Source organism: Crassostrea angulata, chromosome 8, assembly GCF_025612915.1.
Source record: "Crassostrea angulata isolate pt1a10 chromosome 8, ASM2561291v2, whole genome shotgun sequence".
NCBI classification, from domain to species: Eukaryota; Metazoa; Mollusca; class Bivalvia; order Ostreida; family Ostreidae; genus Magallana; species Magallana angulata.
Window position 1 is genome coordinate 8,219,319 of NC_069118.1, and position 22,193 is coordinate 8,241,511.

Genomic DNA, 22,193 nt, shown 5'->3' on the forward strand with positions numbered 1-22,193 from the left:
CTACCCCCTCCCTCCACATCCATCCCAACGAAATAATTACTAAGTAGCTTTCTTTTTTATCAGCCTTTCCAATCCTATCTTTTTTCGTAATCGAAATGGATTGGAATAGGGGTGAAGGTTATAGTAAAAATGCCCCCCCCCCCCCCCCCCCCGAAAAAAAACCCCGAGTCTGCGCTTGCGTGAATATCTTAATGTGAATCAATTGTATACATGTATATAGATTTTCACGGGGGCTTGGACCTTCAAGAGCAAATTAAACTTAGGCCAATATCATGTGTGTATATATAGGACTTTTCTAACTTTTAGATAATTTATTCCAAATATTTCTAGGGTACATTACCATGCAGGCTATGGGTTTTTCTTCTTTAGCCTTATATGTGTAGCTATAATGGCAAGCAAAATGCAATTTAATTGAATGCTTATAAAAAAGTCATTGTATAAATTTTCGTTAAAACAATATATTCAGATATAAAAAATATTATATAATTTTATAAAATGATACTTACGACTTGCACATTTCATCATCAGGCACGTAGCATCGTTTTTGAAACGGGAGGGGGGGGGGGGGCAAACTCATCGAAAAAACCTTGACACGCCCCCCCCCCAAAAAAGGGAAATAATTCCCAAATTCTCAAAATCATAAAAAATCCTAATCCGTGATATGGGGGGGGGGGGGGGGTGTAGCGTAGTCTACCTGTAACTTTTTTTTCTGTCTTAAAGGGGCATGGTCACGATTTTGGTCAAAAATTATTTTTCCGATTTTAATATTTACAATGAATCATAAAGGCATTTTAAATAGGCAACCAAAATTTGATTGTCATTCGCTGAGTTATAAGCGAGAAATTCTTCCCTATGTAAACAAGGCGTTTGTTTACATTTTGAACGTTGAAGTGAAAATTTCAGTTTCAAAACTAAACCAATGTTTTAAACGTTAGGAACTGTTTATCTTTGCTTAAAATAAATAAAAAGATAGACAAATAAGTTGGTAAAAGATTTTTTACTGGTATATTGAACCTATACATGACAAGAATTGTGAGCCCTGTATCTTGCTTATAACTCTACGAATGACTCTCAAATTTTATTTGATCATTAGAAATACATTTCTAAAGTATTGAAAATAATAAAAACATAATGATAGAATTTGACCAAAATGGTGATCATGCCCCTTTAATTTCGTTATTTACATACTCCCTTAAAAAATTGGGGGGGGGGGGGCGCAACTCTATGATAATTTTACATTCTATAAATAGACATCTTTGCCGCTAGAAAAAGTGGGGAGGCCAGCCCCCTCCCCCGATCCCTGATCATTATTGAAATATATACATAAAAAAGAAAATCAGAGAAGAAACAGTATCTCTAGACGGTTCAACTATTTTTCCGGATCTATACGTTATCGGTTTTCACTTACCTGCTTTGTCCTGCATCTTCTATGTGTTTTTCTTTAACAAAGAAATTGATTAGAATTAAAAAGAGGGTATTAGACATTGATTATTATTAAGCGTACACATGGTCGATTGCTGATTTTTTTCTGACAGACAGAGAAAATGCCTAATAAGAAATTCCTCAGTAAGTTTCCTCTTTCCTTTCTTAATGTTCTTTTACTGTTATACGTTTCTATTTAGCTGAATTGAAAATTGTGGATACGGATCAGCTAACATCTGAACACTAGAAGTGTATGTAGGCTATGCCTGACATTCGCGGCTATGTTAAGGCTGTCCGAAGCTAAATATCTATCGAAAAATGATACTATTTTAATTATCGAAAAATACATTAACCGGGCGAGTTTCTTTAAACTTTTATTACATAAATTAACAGTGAGATCCAACACTATATTTGATGTATTTTTGTGACGTCATATATTTTTCTTAAGCACGTGATGGGTGTATTCTAACACGGTAAATAATCTATAAAAATCGCATCGGCACAAGTGAATAATGACATTAAATCAAAAATATTTTTATGAAAAGTCCTTCGATAAGTAATGTATTTTGCAGTTCTTGCTGGGGGTTCATGCAAATATTTCGTTTATTTGAAATATTGTCAAAACATTTCTCACTGCCATCGAAATTAGGCACATTTTTACCTTTTAGGCTCGATTTACACAAAATCGGGTCAATCGGTAGATTTACCCCAGCAAGATTCACATTGGTACTGATTTTCTCTCCCGATTTCACGTAAAATATACTAAGATTGTTTTTATCTTTCACTTGTGCCAAGCCGTTTTTTATATGCATATACATATCACCATTCATTAGATTACACGTAGCAGGGGGAGTCTCAAAACCATTAGTTTAAAAATAGTTATTTACCTATTACGAAGCTTTAAAACTGTTGATTTTTTAAAACTCCATATCGGTGATTTTAATTTTTAGTATCAGTAGTATTTACAACAGTGTCTATGTAAAGGAATGAAACGCTTTTATTAAGCACAATGAATATCACTTATTATGTTACGATACATTCCCTAAGAACGATCGAAAGGAATGCAGATCGTGACGTCAAAGTTAACTATGACGTCATATCTTATGAAGTACAGACAAGTGACTTTCTACATATCGCTGTGAAATTAATCAGGCAGCCTTAACATAGCCGCATTGTCCACTTCTCAAAAGAGAATACTAGAGGCTCTCTAACATCTCTAACTTTTTTTTTTGGACAACTTGCACATGTGCTCTAGTCTAGAGCACATGTGCAAGTTGTCCAAAAAAAAAAGTTCCAGTATCACTCGACAAAAGTGAAGTTTAGGTCTAATTTTCAGAGCAGACCTATGATGTTGTCCTGAGATAAACACGGAAAGCCAATTCTATTTATGTTAACCTCCAGTGATGAATAATAGGTAGATTTGAACCGAAGAGCGGTAGCATTGCATGCGGCCTTTTTCGCATTGATTTCATATATTTCATCAGTTCATGTATATTTATGTAAGTAAGGGTTTCTGATAAGCAATTAAAAATATCCACTAAAATATAAGATTGGTGAAAATCATATTTTTGAATATTAACACATGCAATAATTTTTTTTTTCATGCATTTATCATCATACTGATTAAAGGTATTTGAGTGCAGAGACTTTAACAATAGCCTTTGTTAAAAAAAGGTTAAGTTGCCAAAACACATAAGAGAATTAAGAACTATAGTCTGTCACAAGTTATTTCTTCCATCACTTATTGATGATTTTTAATAAAACTACGCATAATGGGAAATGTGTACATCTTTTCTGCATTTGGAACTCTCTCGGATTACCTCGTACTATTTTTCAACGTTCTCACCCGGGCTTAATTATGGTTGATGCAATGCAAAATCTCCACAGACTTTCTATTTTGGGATGTGTATTGAAACCTGAAGCAGTAGAGGTTGCATTTCAAAACAGATAATCTGGACATTTTTCATATTTATGGATATTAAACATAGTTTGAGCACAAAGGTATTTATTATCATCAAAATATGAAGTGACAAGTTTTGAAAGCAAAAAAACTGGACAGAGTATAGTAGGAAATCATATACTTTTTTTCAAAATCAATTTGAAACAAATCATGCAGCATTGCAATCAACTGCAAGTCAAGTTTACTGTTATGGCCAAGTTGAACGATATATTCAGTCATCATTAAAGCCATGTGTGGAATTGCAAAGCTTCTTTTTCCTTTGCAGTGTTAATATTGACATGTCTTGTAACTAATGTGATCTTTTTCATTGTTCAAATGAATGTAAAACACATGCTTAAAACCTTGTCATTCACCCAACTTAAAAAAGTGTTTGTGTTCATAAAGTCACGCGCCAATTTCAAACCCAACAAGATTTTTTGGACCACAATTGCTTCCAAAATGGCTAGCTATCAAAACAAGGAACATCTTTTGAAGAAAAGCGGTAGATTTTTTAATAAAACCAGTAGGCGGGAGACAAAGCTAAAAAGCGGTAGACTTCCGCGTAAATCGATAGAGCTAACATGTATGCCAAATCCAAGATTATCTTTTAATCCTCCAGATTTTCTGTGACTTATATGTTTAACGGTGTGACCGTTGGGACAAGCGCAGAAGGAACTTAACATCTCTCATTATTTTTAACACATGTACTTGCCCCAACTTAAAAACTTTGGCTTTGTCTTGAAAATTTTTACCACCGCAAGGAACCCGAAGTTATCAAACATTTATTCTAATTGTCCCAACCTAGGCTAATACATTTATACAAACTGCCACTGAGCATAAATTAAATGGTAAACAGACTTTTTAAAATATTTTGATAAAAACAAAGCCATTTGAGTTCATTTTGTACCTTGTTGTTATCTGTGTTTTAATTATTTTCCTCTGTAACATCAATTTTGTTTTTGATTTTTTATTTTGTATGCTATATAATATATGCATTGTAGACATGTGCCCTCCCCCTTTTTTAGTGTATGATATCCAATATACTTTTTATAGGTTTGCCACATATGCAACTAACAAATACATGTAGATATTTTAACAGTTTATTTCTTCTCTTTTTTGTTTTATTTATTTATTACAAAATGACATGGCTGCACATAGTTCTGATAATAGTTAGACTTTTTAAAAAAAATTTTTTTTGTGTCAACTACCTAACATATGCATATATGATTGGATCTAAATGCAACTTCTCTGGCCTTTCTGGCATGCTTGAAAAAACACCTCGAATGTATTACCTAGGCATCCATGACAACCTTCCTTTTTATAAAACTTGACATGAATACAACACATTTAAAGATCTATTGAGATATAAGCTAGACTTCATTAAAGTAAATGATATACCCTAAAATATAACACAGAAGCGACTTATAAGGCTGTCCAGCCGATACTCATTTTAATGGGAAGCGACTCCATTTTGTATGAAATTCTAACATCTGGTAATGTTAATACATTCGAGGTGTTTTTCGGAGCCTGCTGGAAAGGCCCGAAAAGTTGCAATTGGATTGGATCGATAAGACAGTATACTAAGCATGCAACTTCCATGTGTATTTACTAAGCAAGAAAAAAATATCAAAACAAAACTAATCAGTCTAAGAGTCGCCGTTAACACTGATACATGTACTGAGTACTTACTACACATTGCACCCAGTACAAATGCTTGATCCACCTCAAAATTTATCGCAGAAAATTATAGCAGGACAGTTCTCATAAATTGTCGGATAAATTCGGGGAAGGAAATGACATCATATGTCAGCAAAAGTTCAGATTGGTACAGTTTATTTTATGTAAGCATATGTGTTGTTTACTTTTGTGTTTTTAAAGGATTTTTTATTGTTAAATGAAATAGATGTATGAGATTTAGAGGTAAGAATTTTCTATAGAAACTCTTCCTGTTCCACCATGTTGCTATGTACTGCAATGGATTATTAGGATATTGAACTTTTTCGAACGGGTCCATTAAAATTTCTTTGAACAATGTGCAGATATTAACTCAAATTTCCTCCGTTTATACACGTTGTCTGTGGAGCTTGCCTTGCTCACTATATGTATAAGTAATTGTAGTCCTCTTATCTCTGAAAGTCTATGGGTTAAATTGTTATAGATTGTCCTTTTTAGCATTCATCTGTATAACTATTAAGTATGTCCATACAAATGAATGTGTTTGAGCCCCTTGTTGCTGGGGTTTATTTAGCTGGCATTTTTGCAATAATTTTAAATACAACAAACTTCAGAAAGATTAGTGTAAAATGTTAACATGCATATTTTACTTTTGATTAGTTGAAACATTAAGTTTGTTTTGTAAAAAAGACCTTTGGATATCAGTTATCAATTTAAATATTGTTTAATGCATGGGTAAAACTACTACAATGCCTATTTATATACTCATACCTAACAAAATAATATTAATAAAGTTATTCATTTACAGATAAAAAAAGCAAGAGGGTATCTGCTGCCAAAAGATACAAGATAGAAAAGCTGGTAATGTACACATTTTTGTTTTTACAAGACAATGAGTGAATGCTGTATGACAGTAATTAAAAAAATAAGATGTACATGTAATATATCTAATATCTGTAAATCATGGAGCCCCCCCCCCCCCCCCCCCCAAAAAAGAAATGAAAAGATAATTTATATACTTAACAGTTGTATGATTAAAACTATCACTGTGCCAGACATATTCATGCTTCCTTTGAACTGTATGTGTAAGATATGTATGTAATTATGTGAACATATAATGCATGTACTGATTTTTTTGTACATGCTTAACTCCCATTTGGCATAATTAGGTTTTGTTATTCACAGGTTCGCATACACAACAAAAAAGCCAAAAAGGAAGCAAAGAAGAACCCAAACAAATTTATCAGTGAGTAATCATGAGATCTCATTTATTATCTTTGGGGCAGTGTTTTCTTTGTACAGTGTAATAATTTAAATTTGAATTTTTTGTTTATCATGATGATTATTATTATTTTTTGAGGACAGATTGCCTTAAACAAAGAGTATGATATTAAACAAATGATTTTGCTCTCATTATGATACATGTAAATCTGAAATATGTCAATTTGTTTGCAGAAAAAAGAAAAGACCCAGGTATTCCAAACAGTCTGCCCTTTAAGGAGTCAGTATTACGGGAAGCTGAAGAACGTAAAAGAAAGGTATTGATTGTAACAGGGTTCTCCAAAGAAAACTGCAATGAAACAAAATAAAATAACCACATCAGTATTATACAGTATTAATGAAATTTCATTTTCTTTCATAGATAGAAGAGGAAAGAGAAAAATTAAAGGAAAGAAGGAAAAAGGAGAGGGAAAAGCTTCAGAATAAAAAGCGAAACTTAGTTTCTTTAGTGAAAGATGCGGAGAAAAAGACACAGGCATTTGAGAGGAAGGTACACTGAATAGAATTTATGTAGATGTCATGCTAATGACTGGATACTACAGTGAACTACCTAGAAGCTTTTAATAGGCGTTAACTCTAGAAAAGTTTCAACATAATGTTTGACTGACTTTTGTCTAATCAGATCGTAGTAGGGCAGAGTTAAGACATTGCTGCTCGTGACGAGAGGGGGAGAAAGAGAGAAAGTGAGAAGGAGAGAGAAAAAGTTTTTGCTGTTGATAACAATGTCTACGTATGACGTAACTTACCAAAACAATTTCCTGAAGTCAGAAAATACGGGCATGAAACATAGAAATGTATAAACGAATGATGATATAGTGAATCAGAAGACACTATACCAAGGGGTCTAGGCCTACTAGCAAAATTACGACCTATGTTTAATTCCTGGAAGATTCAGGAATACTTGTACTTACTAGGTGCAGTCTGAAAAATTTGTGCAATCTGATTTTTTACCATACCTTATATAGCATTATATATATACGTGAACTTAGCCCTTGTGGATGTTCTTTATCCAGCGCCGACCTAAAACTCTTCAATTCCTCATATCCTGAATTCGAAACCCAGTAATACCAATGTTTTTACCATGTGTTAACCAGCAAAAGTACAACTTACGTTTAGTTTTGGGAAGATTTGGCATACATTCATTAGATGTTGACAAATATAGATATTTCAAAGTTTCTTGGGAACAGTTTTTCAAATCCTAGTTCAGAAGTGGTAAAATCTTCGATGTTTTGGCAAAACATCACTCCAATTTTTATATAGAGCTAGACTGTGTTGTCACTGAAATACTTCGAAATACACCGAAAAGAGCCAAATACTTCAAAGTTACATCAGTTTAGGTTAAAATGGACTTTATTTTATTAGCCACTTTATAACTAATGATGATCTCTCTCTCTCTCTCTCTCTCTCTCAGTCACAAGCGGTAAGCCTACTACGATCTCATTGGACAAAGGTCAGAAAAACCATTGCATTGAAACTTTTCTGGAGTTAATGCCTATGTAAAACTTCTTCGTAGTTCACTATATTTGTGATCATACACATTATATGATGCATCACTGGAAAACCATGGCCAAACTTGCACAATCTTATGGGCTTTTGGTCAACTCATGGAACAATATTATGATTAATTTATATAACAACTGGCTTCTTCGCACTGGCTTTTTGCAACAGAAATCTCACCATTTGCATGCATGGTTGCAAACAATATCATGCTTTGAGGTGGCTGGACACATCCACATATAATCTTAGGGATCTATAAAGTATTTTGTTTGAAATCCATCAAACAATGCAAACAACCATCTAAAATCTTTCATAAAGTAAAAAGTTTAACTTTTTCATTTATGTGTAATGGATTGAAATTTAATGAATATGATTTATGAAAAAGATAAAAGTTTATTGTGTAGGCCCACAGTAGGGTGTTCACAGCTGGATGTGGGTGTCGGACATATCAAGCAAAAACAAGTTATTAATGTTTTATGAAATCAATGCACCCGTTTTCCTGTTTTTAGGAAGATTGTTTACATTTGAAATGTTCATTTGATAAATTTAATTAAAAAACCCCACTAAACTCGAAAGACAAATTCAAAGAATGGTCAATATTATAAATGCTCACAAAACCATAATGTCTCTGGTTATGTACTTGTATTGATATTGATGATGGTTAACATTGAAAGGATATCACGTGTGTTTGTAATTGTTTATTCATATTTCAGAAAAATGTGGGTGGATCCAACCTTAGCCAGTTCTCTAGTGGTAAATCTGTTGAAACCTCTCTTAAAGCATACTACAAGGAATTTAAAAAGGTAAAAAAAGATAGGTGAAATTGTTGCTTGCTTATATTATCTGTACCTGATTTATACTTATAATTTTTAATCAAATGAATGTACAAATCTGAACTTTCATGATAATGAATGTTGTTATACTTTCATGTTAAATACTGAAATCTGATTGGTTAAGACGCAGTTAATATTATTTACTATTATCCGTTGCGTTAGCAACGCACTTGGCAACGGGTAACATTAAAAAATGTTACATGCGCGAAAATTATGCGCGTACGGTTCGCTGTAGAATTCACATTATTCCTATAAAAAAGCAGTAAAATTTTCTTAAAAATTTTAAAAAAGACATTCAGTATAACAGAATAAATAGTGCCTGTTTGGGAGGATAACAGTTGAAATTGACACCCCTCGAAAACCATTGTCAACCTCCGCTTGGCGTCGGTTGACAATGGTTTTCTCGGGGTGTCAATTTCAACTGTTACCCTCCCAAACAGGCACTATTTATATAATATCATGTTCACTGCCACCAAAATCAAGAGATATTTGATTCCTAAGAAAGGTAGATCAAAAGCAAATTAACAGATCTACCAAAAGTTTTTGAAATATAATTCTTTAAGTCAGGAACTATTATTTATTAAAGAAAAAAATCAGTATATTTTTGCTTTAAAACTTGAATATTTTTCTATATTTTCATACAAAGCTTTCCTTCTACAGGAGATTAATATGGTATAAAATGGTCATGACCATCCAGGCATGATACAGCCCTCTTATTACATATGTATATGATAAATTTATCTGCGAAAGGTAATGTATTTTTATCTCAATGGCTTGACAGGTAGTGGATGCAGCGGATGTGATACTGGAGGTACTGGATGCGCGCGATCCCCTCGGCAGTCGCTGCGCTCAGATGGAGGAGACGATCATCAGCAGTGGAACCAACAAAAAACTGGTCCTCGTACTCAACAAAATAGGTTTGTATAGTAATGTGAGCATAAATCATATATGATCTTGTGGAAATACATATAATATTTAACAGTTAACACTTGTATGTATTACAGGACAAAATTGTTTGTTCAGCATTCCAGTTCAATATTGTGAAGAGGCTATTTTGTTGCTAAGTTTATGTAAAAAGAATTGAGAAGTTAATTTGTTCATGATTGAAAAGATGATTAATACAGCTGAATGCTTGCATTGCAACTGATACCAGTTGAAGAAACAATGATGGATTTTTTTTAGATTTGATTCCCAGGGAGAATGTAGAAGACTGGTTAAAATACCTGAGAAATGAGTTCCCCACAGTTGCCTTTAAGGCATCTACTCAAACACAGAGTGAAAATCTGGTAAGGAATTATAGACTTTGCTCTGTTTGTTACACGTACATTAAGGAAAGAAGTAGCATAACTAATCATGCTTTTTAAAGAAAACCGAATATTTAAACTTCTGTTTCTGGTGTAAGAAATAATGAAAATCTAGATTGTATTGAATTTGAAATGATTTTATAATTTTATTGTATTGTATAAGAAATGATTTCAAATTTTATTGTACCAAGTATTGAGTTTGAATTGATTTTGTAATTTTAAAGAGACACAAAATAAAGCAGTGCTGATTAAATTAAAGATGATTTTTGACATACTATTAAATCCTGCTTAATACATAATAAATCTTAAGGTGCGGTCACAATGCGATTTTCCATCAGATTTTCAATTGACTTGCTCAGGTAAATCGATTGGAGTAGATTGATGAGGTGGTCACACGATATGATTTTACAACCCATTTTTGATTAATAAAACCTATTCAGTATTTTTGTTGTACGGGAAAAAGTTATTGTGATGTCAAGATTCTCATCAGAGAGTCGATTGAAATTCGGACGCACTTCAGATTTTAAATCGACTTCAGTCTTTGCTTTCGACTTTTGACTTAGGTGGTCACATGGACCGATATAGTTGAAAGCGAATCGGATGAGAAAATCTGATGGAAAATTATATCGTCTGACCGTACCTTTACAATATGTATCAATTCATATGGTCAGTACACTTGCATTGGGTTGAATGACTGTATTTTTAGAACAAAAATTATCCTTTTCTTGTCTGTTTAGGCCCCTCACATGTACAGAGTTTGTGTATGTTGTAGAGTCAGACCAAGGTGGCCCTGAAGCACGCCAGTGATGACCTGCTGAAGTCAAGCCACTGTCTGGGGGCCGACCTACTGATGAAGCTGCTGGGCAACTACTGCAGGAACCAGAACATCAAGACCGCCATCAGGGTGGGGGTAGTAGGTCAGTTTATCTCCATCAGTAGTAGTTGGACAGTACATCAGTTGTTTGTTAGGGCATGAAGACTGAATTGGATCGGGGTTGGGGAAATACTGTTTATCTGGTAATTTTTGCGATGATCTAATTTTCACTTTTTTTTGGGATCTCTTTCAAATCGCAAAATATTGAATACGCAGAAATTATATCTTGTATTATTTTCAGTAAGATACTTTTAAAATCACAAAAATTGACTGAGGCAAGTTAAAAATGCTACATATTTTCCCTATTTTTACAAATTTTGTGACACGCAAAAAACCCCGGATATACGGTATGTCAATGCATAGGGAAGCTTGTCGCAACACCTGTATTCCTGTAAATATTCATTAACTGAAATAAAAATTAGTTGATTGTATAAGAATTTTTTTTTTTAGGTTTTCTCTTTTTATATTTTCGTGACTAAAGTTGATTTTTAAGTTAGAATTTAAATTATTATTTTTGATTGTTTCACAATTTTACTTAAACATTCTGAAATTCCAGGGTTGCCTAACACAGGAAAAAGTAGCTTGATTAACAGTCTGAAGAGGTCCAGGACATGCAATGTAGGAGCCATGCCAGGAGTCACCAAGTAAGGACTCACAGTACTATACTGTTGATTTCTTACTTAACGTGAGGAATAAGTATATGCGTAAAGTCACTAGAAGCAGTTCTTGTGGATTTTAACATCTTGCTTTTATTATTCAGTTTTGAGCTATAAGAAATTAAAACAAAATATTGGTGCCCATGTTTTTATATTTTCGAAATTTGATGCAAAGCAGCAGAAATGTGGAATAAAGTGCTCACGTAAAATAAGGAATTTACAGTACTCTATTTTTAAAATAGTTACAGCTCTTGGTCTGCTGTTAATCCTTTGATAAATGAAACAAACTGTAAATACCTTTAGTTTGTAAACTTGATATAGATTGCATTAATAAGACCTTACATGTTGTTTGCACTTGTTGTAGAATGCCTTTGTTCACACACACATGCAGTGATTTTCTTCTGAAAAATTCACAAAATGGATACGAATTGTGCATTATGTGCTCTTTATTGCTGCAAAATTTTAGATGTCCCCTAGGTAAACCATTATAAATGAAGTTGTATTTAGTGTTGTATTTTTTCTTAATCTGGATGATTCACAATGGTATTTGGCCTCTCCTACTAGAGAAAAAACAACATCACGTGTTTTATGTAGGCAACAATGACCACCCCTTCCCTCTTTTCATAAACTTTGATATAGATATGGGCAATGTATTTTCTGCTGATATTTAAGATTTATGTATTTTAAATTTAGTGACATATTCCAAATACACCCCAAAAGAGATATTCAATGCTATCTACTAGAGACAGTACTTAAATTGATGGGAAGAGACTGATTTTTTTTTTATTAAATACATTTGAAGTGTTTTTTAAGCTTGAGAATTTGAAATTGGACTAAGATGTCACATTCAGTTTGTGTTTTGGTAGATTAATGCAGGATACATTGGTATGATTGTTATTCTGTGTATTACAGGGTGTTATTCTGTGTATTACAGGGTGTTATTCTGTATGTTACAGGGTGTTATTCTGTGTATTACAGGGTGTTATTCTGTGTATTACAGGGTGTTATTCTGTGTGTTACAGGGTGTTATTCTGTGTGTTACAGGGTGTTATTCTGTGTATTACAGGGTGTTATTCTGTGTAATACAGGGTGTTATTCTTTGTATTACAGGGTGTTATTCTGTGTATTACATGGTGTTATTCTGTGTGTTGCAGGGTGTTATTCTATGTATTACAGGGTGTTATTCTGTGTATTTACAGGGTGTTCATTATACATTTCATGTTATGTTCGGTAGATCAATGCAGGAGGTACACTTGGACAAACACATCAAGCTGCTGGACAGCCCGGGGGTGGTGATGACGGCCAGCTCCTCCGACACCTCGGTCATCCTCAGGAACTGTGTCAAGGTCGGTCCAAGAACTCCAAAATAGAGAGCTTACAGCCTATTGGGAATCACATTAGAAATTGTGGAGGCTCAATATTGGGGATTTTTTTGGTCCCCCTCTCCCAAAAATATACATGTACATCCTTAGTGAATTTAAAAACACAGTAATAATTCATAAAGCTTTCAAGTAAATCAACAATATCTTATTCAATGAATCTATGAAAATTGGCAGTGATGGAAAATTGGTCCCCATTAAACTTAATAATTCCACTGTAGAAACTTGATTGTTAAATTCTTTAATCTTAATACATATACATGTATAACTCAAAACAAGTTTGAAAGGATATGTTGGTATTGTGTATGTGCATTATATATAAGTGAGACAATTTCTTTTAGGGAAAGAAGTTACTCAGTAACAGAAGTTAAAATTGACATCAGGGACAGTATTGCTTGTTAATTTGTTGGGTTTCAAATTCTTTTTTTGCAATTCTCGTGAGGTTATGCTAAACTTTGCTCTCACTGGCTTTCTTTTTTTTATTTTATTCTGAATGATCTAGATACATTTAGTTTATTTGTTTACTGATTGTAAACATAATTAATTTTAGCTGGAAAGTTTAGAGGATCCGATTCACCCTGTTGATGCCATATTGAAGCGTTGTTCCAAAGAGCAGGTATGTTCTAAATTCATAATACAGATAACCTTCATTGTCTCAAACAAGGATATATTAACACAATTGTCAAAAGTCAAAGTATTTTGCAAATCAATATCAAATTTTACAGTTGAAGCTGTATTTTTTTTCAGTTGATGCTTCATTTTAAAGTTCAAGACTTCAAAGATACCAATGAGTTTCTCTCTCTGTTGGCCACTCGACAAGGCAAGCTGAAGAAAGGGGGAGTTCCAGATATTAACAAAGCCGCCAGGGCGGTATTACAGGAGTGGACATGGTGAGATACTTACGTCTGATATAGGCTCTAAAATTGTCCTTCCTGTATATTTTAATTTGAAAATTTTTTGATAAAAGTTAGAATGAAGAGCCATTGAAACAATTATTTGATAAAAATTAGTGTTAGTTTTACTTAATGTAAATGCAAAAATTTTATATCCATGCAAAATCGTGAGAAGCATTTCTGGCAGATATTAAAATTGTGCTTATATTTTTCAACAGTTGTTAATAATATATAATTACAACAAAAGATTGTTGCTTGCGGATTCATATTCTCATGATTTGATATAAAATGGCAGAATCGTAGAATTAAGTCTCTGCATAAAAAAAGGAATCTACAGGAAGTTATATGTGTGTATTGCCAGTCAATAAACTGATTAGGTGTATTGCCAGTCAATAAACTGATTAGGTGTATTGCCAGTCAATAAACTGATTAGGTGGTATGGAATATTGAAATAATATATCCTATTGTAATGAAAAGAGAATCTCTCGCTAACATTTTTGAAATGACTTTGATGAGCTGCAGAGAATTGTTGCTTTAACACGTATCCTTCTCTTTCCACAGTGGTAAAATCACGTATTACACACATCCCCCAGAGAAACAAATGACACATGTAAGTGCGTCCATTGTCCAAGAGATGAGCAAGGAGTTCAACATCGACGACCTTCTGAAGGAGGAACTGGATGTATTGGAAGGTAAAGGGAAACGCGGACTGACTATATTAAGTTAGGATGAAGCTTCAATTGCGCTTGCGTAAATTGGAATTCTGGGAAGAAATTAGACAGTTCGTGTTAGAAAAATTCGAAGATGTTATGAAACCGGTCAGTTTCTAGGTCATACTGTGCATCGACTGTCAATGGGAATCGTCTGCAGCCACAGTGCGGAGTCCGTGTATATCTTCCCAACTCTCTTTGTGAAATTAAAATGTAAATATATTGTAGTTTGTCACCAGACCATGAAAAGTAGAGAGTTATGTCTACAAAATTACAACTTTAAGTATTAAGTAGGTGTGCAGTCATACATTGCATGTACACCGCTACACGCTGAACTCCTCACCTACATGTACAGCCATAAAAATAAGGCTACAAACTAGATGTGCACCCACATATTATTATTGTTCTGGAAAGTATTTATCTAGTATTTTAATAGATTGTATATTCACTTTTGCTCTAAAATTAAAATTCTGATTGCTGACTTTCTTAGCTTTTTAAAAAGCTAACCTTGTATTCAATAAATGCTAGAGAGGTGAGGTGTCAATTTGTGCTGTATGCAAACTCATTTTAAATTTATTTTGATGATTTTCACTTGAAAGAGTTATTAGGAATAAAATAGACGTAAAATCTTAAAATTTACGTATATTGTGTAGTTAATGAATGTAAAGAATTGTAAAAAAAACTTCTAGAATTCAAAAATATTTTTTCCCCTCAGGATTGAAATCAAAAACAACCAGTCACATGTTGGTGGACTCGCTTGGACCTGCCAAAATTGTCATGTCCGAGGAAGAGATCAAAGCAGAAGAAGATGAAGACATGCAGGAGGAAGATGATAGTGAAGAGGAAGAGGAGGAAATGATGGAAGATGATATGGATGATGACATGGAAGAGGTTTGCTAAGTTTTTAGTGTAATAATTAACCACCAAGTACAAAATAATTCACCTTCAAATATCATTACCATGTTTAAAAACCTTTTCTCTATTGTAAATCACTTTTAATGGGCATGATTTATTGAGAGGCTGTAAGTAGCCAAAATGTGTTTAATTAAAATTATACTGGTACAAAACAATCCTTTGATTAAAATTTCATGAAAATTATGTATCATAAGTAAGTCTGTAGTAGTATTCATCAAAAAAATTGAAAGACAGAGGAGATATAACATATTTGAGTTCTTATCAAATAGTCAAATTTAACCAGTTGAAGGCTACATCGGTTCCTGTTGTGAAGTCCACTAGGTCTTCATCGAGGAAGTCGTCAGTCAGCTCTGACGCTCCCCAGAAACCCCTCCCTACCGGTCAGGCCCTGGGGCTCAAACAGCTCAACAAGGACCGCAAAAAGGACTTCAAAAAGATGAAAAAACAGAGGAAACGATCAGGTAAGTGAGCTTCGTCACAAAAAATTCTCTTAGTGAATATTTGAACCTTCTTTTTAATTGCAAACCAAAATTTTTTTTGAATTTCCTGTGAACCTTGCCATTGCTAATATTTTCCCTTGCAAACTAGTCCTTTTGTGTCTCACTAATTTTTTGTGAATAAAGGTACACACATGTATTGTTTACAATATCCATTTTTCAATAGTTAATAATCTTAGCCTTACATATAACAGCTTGAACTGATTCATATTTATTTGATCTCAATACAAAGTTTAATTTTAACTGTAAAAAGTTTTGTTTTACATTTGATATCCATTTTTTTTAAGGAAAATTGTCTTTATAATATTTTGTGATTACCTGAACATCATTTAATATGTTTTTGATAAATTTATTTTGTAGATAAAGTTGCCGGTGAATTATCAGAAGCTCTTACGTCAGCCTTCGGTGCACAAGATGAGGAAAATTATGATTTTAATGTAATGAAAATGTAAATAAAAATCTTAATGTGATTAAAAGAAACTTAAATGAAGGGATTGGGGCAAGAAGTATTAAAATTCATTGCTGCAACTGCAGTATACATTGTATTTTGTAATAGATTACATGTAAGTAAAACTTACCAAGAGTTAAGACCTTGATGATGTTGAATATTAGGTACAAGATTTTTAGATAATTTCAAGGGGATATATGGAAGGTAAAATGTGAAATATTAGAAATTGGATGGAGGTATTGTATTTCCAAAAAAGATGTGTGTATATGTGGAGTCTCGGTTTGCAAATATTGAATTAAACCCAGACTAGTTTGGAAATTGAATAAACAATACCTATCAAATAACTTCACACCTGTAGAAAGGTTGATACCTTGCGCAACCACCCTTCACAAGAATTATTCCCTTTGCATAAAATATTAACTGTATAGCCTCCTGTAAATATAGACTTGCAAGCTACCTGTTCTTTATTTAAAAAAAAAAACGCTGTGCGAAAGCAGCCTTAAGAATTTTTGAGTTTGTATAATGTCCCTGATTTTGCTATTTTTCCAAACTAGACTAGCAATAAAAAATACACGCTGTGTAGTTGTAGAGGTTTTGTTATTCTCTATTATTTATACGTTGCATTATTTAGCAGATGCTCATCACAACTTAGTCATAAATATGTAATTCATGCAGGCAAACGGAAGTTGTTTTCGACTTTATTATTCCGACTTCAGCTTGTCTGTGTTGCTAAACTAAATTCCAATCGAGCACAACCCGTCCTCCATTATAAAAATAGTATCACAATGGCGTCCCTTTTCATTTATTCTATATAATCTATATGATAAACAGTTGCGTTTGGTCAGTGAATGTGTAAGTTTTGGAGTCCGTTCTGGGTCCAGCTGAGCATCGTTCTCTGTTTACAGTCCACGGAACAGAAGAGTTGTCCGTCCTTGAGCAAAAACTGCTGGTTGATGAGGTTGCTGCCACACCCACTACAGCTGAAGCAGTGGGGACAGGCGTGCCAGTGGAAGTCCCCGTGTGAAAGCCCGGGGGAGTCCGCCGTGATGGTTCTTCTGCACGAGTTGCAAGACTTAGAAAATATGAAGAAAAAATCACAAAAATGACGAAAAGTCGCGTACTTATATTGTATACTTAATATGCAAGCACTTAGTTCAATGGTTGTTAAACAACGCTCAGTAACAATATCATCAAAGAAAAAATATCACAAAAAAATCTAAAAGAAAATCACTCTAAGAATATAAACCATTATATATCATTATAAAATATTGTTTCTTGTAACTAAATTCGTGATTAATTTGTTATCTAATATTGGTAATCAATGAAAAAAGTATCACGATCTAGACTTTATGATATAAGATATGTATTTCAAGATTTAGATCGATCGATTAAACAGTTTAAACTCTAATGCTACTGGCAGCTGCACTGTAATAATGAATACAATCTTTTCTATTGCAAGTGTCCTAAATTAAAGAATATAATAACTAGAGCTCTCATTAAGAAATTATAAAGCAAAGCCAAGCATAGTTGTACACACACCTTGCTGTAAAGTGTGTCAAAGCAGATCATACAGAAGGGGTTGCCGTCCTTTGCTATGTACCTCTGGCCCGCTAGGGGCGCATCACAATTCCAGCAGCAGAAATGTTCCACGTGCCAAGTCTGTTTCTCAGCTTGCGTGTATTCACGTGCAAGGATTATCTACAATTACCAACATGAATCCAGAATAAGCTCGTTAATTTGTTTAAATAAAATTTTCTTGGTTTATAAAATGTACCAAGAATTTAGTAATTAAATTACACAAGGCTTTTGATTTGATTCAAGACATTGTTGATGTGTATATGCAGAACTTTTATCAGATTAGTAATTTAGCAAAATCTCGTCATTTATACATTCAATCATAAATTCAACAATTAACTAATCAGATTTGAAAATTCAATTCAAATTCACTTGAATCTATACAGTTAGTATAAGCACTGCAGTACCTCGTCGCACGCCGCACAGCGAGGATATATTGTGTCTGCGTAGTGTCTCTCGCAGTATATCTCCTCGTTCCTACAGAAGTATATCATGTCCACCAAAAGCTCGTTACAGGTAGCACAGGTGAAACAGCCCGGGTGCCACCCCGTGCCTGACCCTAGATGAGCCGCCGTGACGCAGAATCCCCCGGATGTTATGTTTTTAATACATCGATGACATCGCTACAAGAAAGTGACACATTAATTCTTGATTGTGAGATAATTATCATAAGTCCGATAAGGCTATTAGGGATAAATACTACAGTATCATAGACTTGAAATAGAAATTATCAAAAAGTATGATTTGATTGAATTAACAGACATAAAATGCAAAAGTTTCCAAATTTATTTCACTCAGCTATATGTATTTTCTTTAAAATGCCAAGAAGCACGTAGGCAGCCATGAAAAAAACATTTCTCTTTGGGCATCAAAACAAATCCGATCGTTATGATAAGCAAACAAAACCAGAAAACCTTGTTGCATTGAAATCTTAGCTACTAATTATCTGGTTTCTTGCAGGGACTAGGTTTAGGTTTGGTTGTAACTTCATGTAAAACACCCCCCCCCCCCACTTCCTGCTCCTGATGCCAAAGACACGTGTTTCAGTCGCTCGGAGAAGCAGATAATTCACCATATGTTTAGTGATAGATTTCTAAGCATGCCGAGACAGTATCTAGAGTACATACACCCTGAGATTCGGAAAGACATACAGCTTGGTGGGATGGGAGGGAAGGGGCTTTAGTCACAGCAAATAGTGTAGGCTTCCATGAAAACTTATAGCATGTGAGATCCAGAAAATGGGGAAAATGTTACATTATGTTTGACGAAAAAAGGGGAGGGGGCTCAAAGACCAGGTTTATGGTAATTTTATTTAGAAAAATATGTTTGATTAGTTTTAGCTTCCTTGTTCCGTGCTTACATTGTTTTAGTGGTTTTTGGTGTTGGCTAAATGAACGGCTTTTAAGTATTAGTTGTGAGTGACAAATTATAAGTAATGACTTCACCACGTACAAAGTTGGTCGCCTCTTTAACTTCCATGACCTGACCCACCCCGGCAGCCCTCAGCCGTCGCTTGTTACAGAACTTGTGGAACTTGGCGAGTTCGCTCTCGGTCAGACTGCTGCAGAACTTGGGGTGAAGGTCGTGAAGGGGGAGTTGTTTTTGAAGCTGCCTCCTCCTCAGCTGGGCCGCGAACAGCTGTTTGTCTGGCGGCATCATGGAGATGTATTTCTGTGATCGCTAGCCAAAGTACAAAACGTGTCTGAATTACCTATACCATTATCTTTTATAAACAAATTGCGCAATTTTCTCTCCGCAACGAAATTGGTTTAAGGTTACCACAGAACTTATTTCAAACAAACGAACAGGGATCAGAATGTTAACTTATTTTGTTATTTGTCGAGCATAAATAAATGAATTATCAGCTTTGAAAGTATATGGTATTAAAGTTAGAATTCAAATCAACACAATACTTTATACATTTTAAGCACGACATGAATATAATATAGAAGAAGTTACATGTATTTATTTCTAAAACTTATAGTCTTGCACAAGTTGTCTATGATTTGTTTCGTGTGTTACTGGTAACTTACTATATTTTCTGCAATGACTCGCGATAGAACAATGTCTGTTTCTGACCCATGTATATCAGTCAGTGTTTTTGGGTCATCAACGTAGGCTGTCCCAGTACTCCCAGACACGCGACAGTTGTTGGATGTTATGGAGGTAACACAGTTTTGGGTATCGGGTATTCGCTGTTCACTGATCACGTGGACACTACCCGTGGGCCGAGGAATACTATCAAGAAGCATTCCGATTGGCTGACCATCATCGCTCTCGTTTCCATGGAGATCGTGGTCCTCTCTAGAGCAGCGGCAGTGTTTGCATATTTTTCTAAGGTGTAATACAAGAAGAACTTTCTAACCGATGTTGGAAAGAGATAAATCTTTAAGAGAAGCGCATTAAATCAAAACATGCTGATCTTTCTGGGTTCTGATCAATACTCTATACCTCCAGTAATGAAGCTCGAGACCCGGGCAATCGTCTCCACATCTCAGACAGCGCTGATACTTGGGGATCAGAGGGATCCGAAATTCTACCTAGATAAGAAGGAAATTAATTTTGTTACATTAACTACATAAAGTGCAGAGATTATATTCAATTTAGTTCATAGTTGAGATATTTACCATACCCAAAGTTCAATTAGTGAAAGCACATTCAAACCATTAGTACAATATATTCATATACTCGGCTTTACATACAACATATGTACATGTAATGGTTAGGAATTAATGTTAAGAGGGATGGATGGTCTTGGTCATTTTTAGGCTATATTTGCCTCCTTCAGATGAAGAACTCTTAGTTTATAGAGATTATAGGAAATGTTCAAATTTTAATCTAAAATATGTGGTCCTTTTACCTTAACTTAACTGCTATTAGTTATGGCCCGAAAATATCATGTTAAGTTTACGGCAGATATCATGGTTAATTTGTTGACCAATCAGTATCCTTAAAACAATGTAATTTACCGGTCTGTCCGCACGTTACAGTGATGTATATAAAGTTAACTGTTGGACCAGCTTCCACACATAACATATAACAACGTTACCGTAACGGTTATCTGTACGAAGATTGATGCACCGAACCATCGCACGCCTTATCTGATATCTCAAACGCTGCAAAACGATTCTTGTGATTTTCTTAAAGAACTTAGGGATAATTTCTCAGACGATTTCGAGTTCTTTATCTGCAAGACAAGCTCTCGCTGTAACAAAACTCTGCTGCCGAAAGCCTCCCACACAGGGCAAAGTAAACAAAATTTATCAGCAGGGCGGAGTGAGTTGTTTATTGGCGGTTATCAGGCAAGTGCGGAGTACTATCAAAACAAACGGACAACTGATGAGAAGTCGTATTCATGGCTTTGATGAATTTGCTGAGTCATTTTTACTATATGTTACGTATGTACAAAATTTGTAAAGCATACTTATATTAAGATTTGTTATATACCCGGTAACCTGCTTAACAGACATTTTGCGTATCATTTTATGTATCTGAATAATGCTGAAACTACATGTATTCAAATACGAAATGAAATCATAAAAATCAAGACGGATGATCCAACTAGATCGCATGGTAACTACGAAGTAAAATTAAGGCCAGCATATGCCTTGCATGGGAAAACAAGTGAGAACGCTGTTTCATGACAGACACAGACTGACTATTATTAAGTTTAGATGCCTTGGTTTTTTAGATCTGCATGAAAACAGTGATTTTCATTATTTCTCTTTTGGGGGAAAATAGCACGTATATATTCAATTTTTCATGCTTCCCCCCTCTGTATCCCAATTCGAGATATTGGTTAATTCATACAAAACGTCAACATCATCTAAGCAATTGGATTCAAACAATTGTGTGAATCATCACAGGAGTGTCAGTTTTACCTTTCTATTCACAGGAACTGGTCCATACGCCATTGTAAATTCAAAATGATAAAATCCACGAGCATCTGTGAACAATTTTCTCCTACTATTAAACACACACAGCAGATAACAACAAATATTTTCAATCACTGAAGAGCATGCGCCGAAAAACATCTAATTCGAAGGGAATATATACACGTGCACTCAAGCTATAGCACAGCACATACTGTATGCCCAAACAGTAGATCTAATGATGAGTATTTATACTGTTCGAACTTAGCTACGTTTTCATAGCGAAAATTTAATCAGATGATTTTTAGACGAACTTCAGAATGATACGAATCCCACCAATTTCTAACGTATTTGTTGTACAACAGCGCCTGTGGCAACGCACTTTGAAAAAATTACGCACTTTGACAATTTTTTGCAAAGTGCG

At 34.3% G+C, this 22,193-nt stretch overlaps 3 protein-coding genes across 3 annotated transcripts in view; 2 read left to right on the forward strand and 1 right to left on the reverse strand.

The window, feature by feature from the left end:
• Window positions 1–1,462: 1,462 nt before the first annotated feature.
• On the forward strand, window positions 1,463–16,354 carry LOC128159034 (guanine nucleotide-binding protein-like 3 homolog). The gene is made up of 17 exons (XM_052822070.1): window positions 1,463–1,566; window positions 5,844–5,896; window positions 6,221–6,281; window positions 6,491–6,573; window positions 6,678–6,806; window positions 8,527–8,616; window positions 9,428–9,563; window positions 9,829–9,932; window positions 10,723–10,867; window positions 11,381–11,468; window positions 12,715–12,826; window positions 13,410–13,475; window positions 13,607–13,749; window positions 14,314–14,444; window positions 15,178–15,353; window positions 15,661–15,838; window positions 16,235–16,354. Exons 1-17 carry the CDS (start codon window positions 1,545–1,547, stop codon window positions 16,324–16,326), a joined length of 1,809 nt encoding a protein of 602 aa, XP_052678030.1. The 5' UTR covers window positions 1,463–1,544; the 3' UTR covers window positions 16,327–16,354.
• A 569-nt stretch (window positions 16,355–16,923) lies between these two features.
• LOC128159035 (testin-like) lies at window positions 16,924–22,015 on the reverse strand. The gene is made up of 7 exons (XM_052822071.1): window positions 21,779–22,015; window positions 20,349–20,437; window positions 19,931–20,231; window positions 19,350–19,577; window positions 18,305–18,520; window positions 17,862–18,020; window positions 16,924–17,394 (listed from the first exon to the last, which is right to left on the reverse strand). Exons 1-7 carry the CDS (start codon window positions 21,929–21,931, stop codon window positions 17,164–17,166), a joined length of 1,377 nt encoding a protein of 458 aa, XP_052678031.1. The 5' UTR covers window positions 21,932–22,015; the 3' UTR covers window positions 16,924–17,163.
• Window positions 20,942–22,193, forward strand: part of LOC128159042 (uncharacterized) — a 43,949-nt gene continuing 42,697 nt past the window's right edge. Inside the window, exon 1 of the mRNA XM_052822082.1 lies at window positions 20,942–21,295. Within this exon, the coding sequence (XP_052678042.1) occupies window positions 21,253–21,295 (43 nt within the window). The 5' untranslated portion in view covers window positions 20,942–21,252. The remainder of the gene's footprint in view (window positions 21,296–22,193) is intronic.